General features: G+C 46.0%; 1 protein-coding gene across 1 annotated transcript; it reads left to right on the forward strand.

Moving 5' to 3' along the window:
- Window positions 1–182: 182 nt before the first annotated feature.
- On the forward strand, window positions 183–1,885 carry LOC121602580 (inorganic pyrophosphatase-like; the record flags this gene model as incomplete). The annotated part of the gene is made up of 3 exons (XM_041931344.1): window positions 183–883; window positions 961–1,070; window positions 1,586–1,885. Coding segments are annotated over 3 exons (843 nt in total), but the record flags the coding sequence as incomplete, so codon positions are not given.
- Window positions 1,886–8,381: the final 6,496 nt, after the last annotated feature.

The following is an 8,381-nucleotide window of genomic DNA, read 5'->3' on the forward strand; positions in this document are numbered from 1 at the left end:
TGCGATTAGAACTTTCAACTCTTATCGTACTGCAGCAGCAGGCGCTGCGTTTCCTTAAGTAATGAATCTCGATAGGGATCTCTTGGCGACGTCGATAGTGATAGACAATTTAATTGCTTTACGATGGACGTACACGCGACTCGCGTTTTCAATTGCGTTTGTAATCATGCTGTGTTTGTGTGTGTGCGTTTTTTCCTTTGTTTTTTTTATTTGCAGAGAACGAAAACGGACAGTCCATTTCACCTCTGCATGACATTCCACTGTACGCGAACGATGAGCGAACCGTGTACAACATGGTGGTGGAGGTGCCCCGCTGGACAAACGCCAAGATGGAAATCAGCTTGGGCGAGGGCCTGAACCCGATCAAGCAGGACGTGAAGAAGGGCAAGCTGCGGTTCGTCGCCAACTGCTTCCCGCACCACGGCTACATCTGGAACTACGGTGCGTTCCCGCAGACCTGGGAGAACCCGGACCACCTGGACGCGGACACCGGCTGCAAGGGCGATAACGATCCCATCGATGTGCTCGAGATTGGCTCGCGCATTGCGAAGCGGGGCGAGGTGCTGCAGGTGAAAATACTCGGCACGATCGCACTGATCGACGAGGGCGAAACGGACTGGAAGATTATCACGATCAACGTGAACGACCCGCTGGCCGATCAGGTGAACGATATCGGCGACGTGGAGACGGTGTTCCCCGGGCTGCTGCGCGCCTCGGTCGAGTGGTTCAAGATCTACAAGATCCCGGACGGCAAGCCGGAGAATCAGTTCGCGTTCAACGGCGACGCGAAGGATGCCGCATTCGCTACCAAGACGGTCGCTGAGACGCACCGGTTTTGGCAGCAGCTGGTTAACAAGGAGGTTGACAACAATGGCATTTCATGGTAAGCGGCGGAAGCCCGGCGTAAGCTAATTTGTAACGTAGTGAACAATGTTTTTAAATTACACTGTTGTATTGCAGCCTAAACACGACCGTCGACGGTTCGCCGTATCTGGTGGCTAATGATGCAGCAGATGAGGTGTTTGCCAAGAGTGCGACCGGTGGTAATCCCGAGCCCGTCAGTGAAGCACGTAAGTAGCCTTTTCTGTTTATATGGTAGTGTTTGCACACTTGCAGCCAATAGCTGAGTGAAGATAGCTGTATAGCAGTGTTGAAGCGCACAAGGCATTAGTATTGTTAATAGCACAGAAAGGTCGTCTCTCCGCATGCCATACATTTAGTACATCTGTAGATTTTGCTAACACTTGTTTCTTTTTGTTTTTTTTCTATTTCACATTTTCTTCTCTTCTTTTGCTTTGTGGTATAGTTCACAAATGGCACTTCGGGTCGGAAAATAGCTATTCAAAGCTGTAAGAACCGGTGTGTTGTAGCTAGTTTTCTCCCGGCAATGCAGAACGTGCTCTAGATGTTAGTTAAAATAGCTCTTGATGGTGGTTGTGTATGTTTAAAGTATCAATAAAGTGTGCATGCTTTCATGCTTCGTGCTGCTTGTAACATAATTAACGCTGTATGATGAGAAATATGCATCTCGTATGTGCGGGTTTTAGTGAATAGAAGATGATACCATTTTTTGCATTTTCCACAGTTGACAAATGGCACTACATTACGCTGAAGTAAACGATCGAGAACGTTTGGAGCGTTGAAGACAACTGCACACATTCGATTGTAGGTGGAGATGTTGTTTTAATACCTTCGTAAAGTGGAAGCTAGCGAGATTTTTTAAATTAAATATTCTTCAGTACAGCAGTCTAAAGCCCACAGTTAATGTGGTAGGTGTTTATTTATTTATTGTAAACTGCACACGATAAAACATTTGCTCGCAGCGATTCGATTCGGAAAAGGTAGATGCATTTAATAAAAGTGAAATTAACTGAAGGATCCATTATGTGGATGTTTTTTTGTGTTTTTTCTTCATCTTGCTGTTAAGGTTGAGAACTATTAGTTGTAGGGTAAGGTAGGTAAAGACGAACACTAGGGGTAAGATGGGCACTTCTCATAAATGCATGAAAAAGATATTTTCGAATAGTTCAACAACGTAGCATCCACACTGAAAGTAAAACAACTCAGTTGAGAACATTTTTGGCATAAAATGTTCAAAATTGGTTAAATTCACGATCAAAACAAGTTTTCAATCGTGCGTACCCTTGTGGATCTAGTTTGACTAGTGCGGATCTTAAGCTCTGTAACTTGCATTGTTCATAATTTCGGAAATTTTATTGCATGAGTGAGTTGTCGTGATTATTAAGCAAACAACAGGTGAAAGAACGGGAGTGAAAGCAATATCATTATTTTTTTTTTCGGTGGTTTATGAATGAACTCTGACACCAGAGCGGGAAAGACGGACACTCTGTCGTAGGGAAAGATGGACACCGATTTTAGTTATATATTTTACTTCCTATATCAATTGGTGATGAACAGATTTCATCAAACACTTTTAACAAGGGTATTCCGAAGATATAAATCATCCAGCAACAATAGAAAGTATTGAAATAAGCGAGAAATGAAACACCAATTGGTATGGCGTCGGATGAGAGTTTATATGGTATTACAAAGATCTAAAGTTTACTAATAATAATACTAATAAATAGTTAATGTAAATAGACTTGGTGAAAATATGGCCTTGAACTATTTGACCAAGTCCATTAAACGTGGTAGGGTCGTTGACTTTAGTAATTTCCTGCAGGAAAGGTCTGTTGTTCTGTAAGCTGGATCAACTCCGATGGTAGTGCCCAATATTTCAAAAATGCCATGAATTCTGCATTCAACGATATGTTAAAGGCGGTGCTTACAATTCCTAATTTCACGGCTGAATGAATCGTCGTTGAAATTGGTCAAGAATGGTTTCTGTACGTACCGGGACATGGAAATCAATGGGATATGTTAAAATACTATAAACCTCTTCAATTCCCAACGTTTTCTACAGGTTATATCGGGGAAACCTGATATGGAAAAGATGGACACCATGAAGGGATCCATCTTCCCCTTCATGGTGTCTATCTTTCTCATATCAGGTTTCCCCGAACATTTCACAACTGCACGAAACAAAGCAAGTTTTAATTTCATTTTCTGATAAAACATGAGTTTCAGATAATGTATGCACATTTTATTGATATATTCCCAGATTTTTAACTTGTATTATGAAGCACTACGACTTCTCTTAGCTAAATGTATGATTTCTCATATGCTGGTGACTGAATAGATGTTACTTGTAAATCAAACAGGTATTGATCAAAAGAACAATGTTATGAATAACTCGTTAGATGAGTACGTATACTTATGATGGTATTCATCCACATTTACATTCCCTCGATAGTAGTTTCATCTCGTCAATGAACGGCCCAAAATCTTGTTGTTAATAATAGTTCTAGTGTTGGTATTCGAATAAATTCAGTCTGTTTGTGTCCAGGCACATTGGAAATATATTTGAATTGAAAAATGTGGCAAAAGATAGTTAACTTCCTCGGAACAGAAACACAATTGCAAGTGCACCGGTTAGTAATACATATGTCTTATCAGTAATTTTTAAAATCATTCAACTTATTTCCTAAAAAACAGTTAAACTGACGCCAGCATGACACAAACTGAAGCGTTTCGGCCAGAATTTGAAGCGTTAAGCATCACTTCATCCTTGGCACGTTACAAATCCTTGTGTCATGGAATGTCATGGTGGAGCGTGTCTGGTCGGAATGGTCCCGATTGCGCAAACTCATCCCATACTGCTAACGAACCGTTTGGCACGGGAGAGGCAAGGACACACGGGTAATGGTGGTTGCTACATACCCTACATGGCCTATTGAACGAAGAAGGACAGCAAAGCTGTTGGGTTAATCCGTCGGTCCGACGGTGGCACACTTTTCAATCGTACTCGTGCTTTTCATCGTATCGGAAGTGTACGTCGACGGTAACTGTGCGCGTCTGTGAAGCACCCGTGCTCTTCGGATCAATTACGCAGCGCGCGCGCGTGTGTGTGTCTGTGTGCGCTTATAATTGGTGTGTGTGTGTATGTATGTGGAAAGCGTAAGTGTGCTGTATGGTGTAAATCATTTCCTTTTAATAAATCATCCACTTTCATCCACGGCTCCTTCCGCAGCCATCGTGTGTTGGTGAACACTACGGTGTGTGAATATTGCATAGCCGTTTCATCAAAACAGAGACCGAGCGTGATTAGAAAAAGAGAGCTTCTTTGCGAGCGTGCTTTATAGCTCAGCCGATCCAAGTGTGCGTGGAAAACAGCAAAGGAGCAGAGTGTGTTGTGTGTGTGTGTGCGCGAGAGTAAAGGAAGAAAGCGCTGAAGGTCTTGCTTCATCTCAGCAGGCGTGTGCATCACGGTGCGCATTAGTAGACGGGCGTGTTTGTGAAGCGTGTCATTCTACCTGCCAGACCGGAGTGTTTGCATATACCACACGGGTTGAGTTTTTGGTGCATCGGCATCAAACCACAAAGGCAAAGGGAGTATATTGGTGCGCTCTTGTGTGTGTGCGTGCGTGTGACTTGATAGGCTCGTTAGTGTACAACGGTCTCCGGTTCTTTGCCGCAACAGGGCCAACGGCGGTATCGGTACAGCGTCGCAGCAATCCGAAGCAAGATGCATAAGCTGTGGTTTACCTTTACGGTGTTTCTCGTGCTGGCCACGATTGGCTCGTACGCGGTCGATGCCAAGAAGAAGCTGCTCAACAACAAGTACGGCGACGGTGACTTTGAGTTCATCGATGAGGTAAGTCGATTTCATAACGTTTTTTGGTTTTATTTACCAATTTTAAAACAATTTAAATTGATAAATACGGCCAGCGATGATTAAAAATTAAAATCCAAATCCAATTGTCTCGAGTGACAATTATTGACCACTTTTGTGCACGGCGCGCAGAACATGCAAACATGGTAATTCGATTTAAAGTTAGTCACTAATTGAACCGCGCATCATTTTGACAAGGCAATTTAGTTCGATTAACGCGATACCCCTACTGGCGGTTCGCAATTCCCGGCGAATAGCACATTCCACGCCCAGGGCTCCGATTATTATGCATTTATTTACATAATCAATGGAGGCGCCCAGTACGCCAACAGAGCTGCTGAAAATACGCGGCCTGGAACTGCTGGCCTAGATGGAGCCGAATTTAAATTTTACTTAAAACTTAACGCAGCATGAGCACTTTCGCAGTTGATGAAATTTCAGGTATGAAATACGAAACTTTTACTGTCGGTAGTGACGAGCACACACACATTCCGGGAAGGATGTTGTGCCGTAATAAGCAGAGCAAACATTATTCTCCTACCCCTATTAAAGTCACACTGCTTCCAAACTATACATGGATGGTATCGTATTTCTAGCTTAAAGACTAGGTACCTGCCATGGCCGAAGCCCACCTCTACGACCCGTTGGTCCAGTAAGAGACCGAGTTGGATTTGTGCAACAGGATCACCACGCATCGGCGGACAAAGATTGCGGGGTTATCTCAATTACCGTGCACACTAACCACACTCTCTGCCACGAATGCTCGAGAAGCCCATTTTACCACCGCCCGCAACAAGACAAAACAACAAAAAAGCGAAATCGCACGTTTCAGTTGCCCTGTTACGCGTCCCAATCCCCAGCCGCGCGTTGTCCGTTACGCTTCGCTGAACCGTGCAGAGGTGCCGGGTGTGCACGGACATGTGTGTACCGTGTACATGCACAATCTGCCCGCCTCACTATCGAACCGGAACACGGTCCCGCACACACACACACATACATCCAGACCCACACAAAAGGCGTACAAATGGTTTAATTAAGTTACGCGACAAATATGTTTCCAGATGGCTTTTGGCCTCCGGTCCGATACTGCGAAGCACTTGCTGGTGGTGCAGGGCCGTTCTTCTCTTTCGTTGTGGTGCGGTTAAGGTGTTACGAAAGCTTCCCGGGTCTGGTGGCTGGTTGCTACTGGAGCTAATAAGATGAGCCACGAGGACAAAACGACCAGACACACGTCCACTTAACGCGCTGAGCGATTGAAAACTTCTCGTGGTAAAAGCGAGTTCAACTCCTACTTGCTGCTGCGACTACTTTGCCCCCTTCATTTTCTTGCAGTTTCCCGGAAGGGAAAGAAAGGAACCGAAAGCTTGCTCGCGCACAATATGCTCCTGACCAGCAGGGCGACGGAACGGTTGGCAACGGAACGATGGACGTGGAAGCGATGGCAAACCATTGAAATTAATTAGCATGTCATAAGCTGGTCGTTATAGTGCAGTAAACTCACACCCCGCGACCCGACGACGAGGACCCGAGGATTATTATTCGTCCGTATTCACACAAGACGATCCAACCTGTCAAGCCCTTGTCGAGCGACTGCGCTACTGTTGCCGTTGAAACGATGTACTTCCGGCGATGCTGCACTATTCACAATGGATCCGGGACGCCTAACGACCAGCCCGAAACCGGAAGATGCACACGATAATGAGCATTTGATCTGCCGTTTTCACTGCATCATGACGGACGCTTGCTGCCTGCATTTGGTGGCTGTTCGCTCATCTCCCTCAGTTGCAAACATGGGTGGTGCTGCGTTGATTCCACACTATATACATACGGTGGTGTCATCATCACACGTCAGCTGATACACTATAGTAACGCAAGTAGTGGGCAAGTGAAGACATCACTCGTAGCAAACGATCGTCCGTAATGCTTACCTTAAGCGGAACAGCACAAGCACAAGTTAAATTACGAAAGAGATTTAACATTCACGGAACGAACGAAAGCTCGTTTGGGTACAAAACCATCGATTGAGCCGATCGAACCCCCCGGGGCTGTGTAAATCAAAATGGAAAAACGAATTTCTCCCAGCAAGGCCACCGCAGAACCGATGGGGCGGGAGAATGGGGCGGAAAGTGGTTGTGAAAATTCAATCCAACACGACGGAAAACGTTAAATGGAAATGGATTATGCTGCGCTAAGCTGCGAGTCTTTCGGAGTCACCTCCTCCTCCGTTCCCTGCCTGCCAGGGACGACTACCAGTCTCCCATCGCATCTCACAACGGTTTACGCTTTTTGATCCACCGTGGCTTGAAGGCGCCGTCGAACGTGTAAGCCGCAACACGCGGCCACCCCGAATTTCAAATTTTACCCGTACTGCTCAAACTGCTACGCCATCGAGGCTGGTCGCATTTTATCGACGATTCGAATCGGTCGGAAATTGATTGTTTGCCGTGCCGATTCGCAAGGCAGGAAACTAAGCTCTCGGCGCCAATGCGAAATGGGAAATGCCCGGTTTGTGAAATCGCTCGGAAGCGTGTAGATCTACATACCGTTTTTTTGTTTTGTTTCTTCTCTCTGCTGCTTCCTTTCCAATATCTCCAATGGAAATCGTGCTCTTGTTTTTTGTTGCTCCACAACCGGGGACTTGCTCTTGATAGCGTTAGGCTTAGTGGTAGCGTTTTGACTGTGCTGGTACGCGGACGGAATGACGAACCCGCACCACCCGTACCACTGCTAGCACCGCCATAGCCTGCTCCGACAAACAAATGGAAAATAAGCTCTCTCGCACTCGCATTCACTGTTTCTCTAAAGCACACTCCGCAGCATGCAGCGGGAAACGTCTTGAGCAGGCTGTGGCCTCCACAACAAACAACACCCGATACAAAGCGCGCTGTGGAGGACGGGGAAATTGAACGGTTCGACAGATTAATTTCACTTTTCCGCCTCTGATTGCTTAACTAGCTGCACGGGGAAGGGAATGGCCAAACGGGACGAAGTAAACGGTTTGTAGCCTATTGGTTTGGACGTTTTTATCCTTCGGGAAATTAAGGCGCCCGGCAATGCGATGTGTGTGGTACGTGGTTGTGTACGTTTGGGACGGTGGTATAGTTTTCGAAAGCACAGACTCCGGCACGAAGATACAAACGTACCCTTAACTCCGTTAAACTAGAACAAACGGCACCCGGGTAGGATTATGTTGGGTAGGTGAATGGATCAATTTGCGCGTGCTTTCTCTCTCTCTCTCTCTCTCACACACACACATACACTCTCTCTATTTAGTGATGGGTAAAGTTGACAAAAATCCGGAGTTGACTCTGACCCGACTCCAGATGGTAGGTCCGCTCTGCATTCTTCGGAGTCGTTCGGAATCGTTTGGAATCGTCCGGAATCACCCGGAGTCGTTCGGAGTCGCTCAGAGTTGGAGTCATCCGGAGTCCCCAAGAGTCTGAGTCGTTTGGAGTCGCCCGGAGTCGTGAGGAGTCGTGCGGAATTCCGATTCAAATTCCGATTCCGATTTTGGTCGACTCAAATCAACTCTAGACGACTCTGAATGACTCCGAATCCGATCTACTCCGGACGACTCCAGACGATTCCGAATAACTACGACTCTTAACGACTCTTAACGACTCCGGACGACTCCGAAAGACTCCGACCA

This window comes from Anopheles merus, unplaced genomic scaffold, assembly GCF_017562075.2.
Source record: "Anopheles merus strain MAF unplaced genomic scaffold, AmerM5.1 LNR4000519, whole genome shotgun sequence".
In the NCBI taxonomy this organism is placed as follows: Eukaryota; Metazoa; Arthropoda; class Insecta; order Diptera; family Culicidae; genus Anopheles; species Anopheles merus.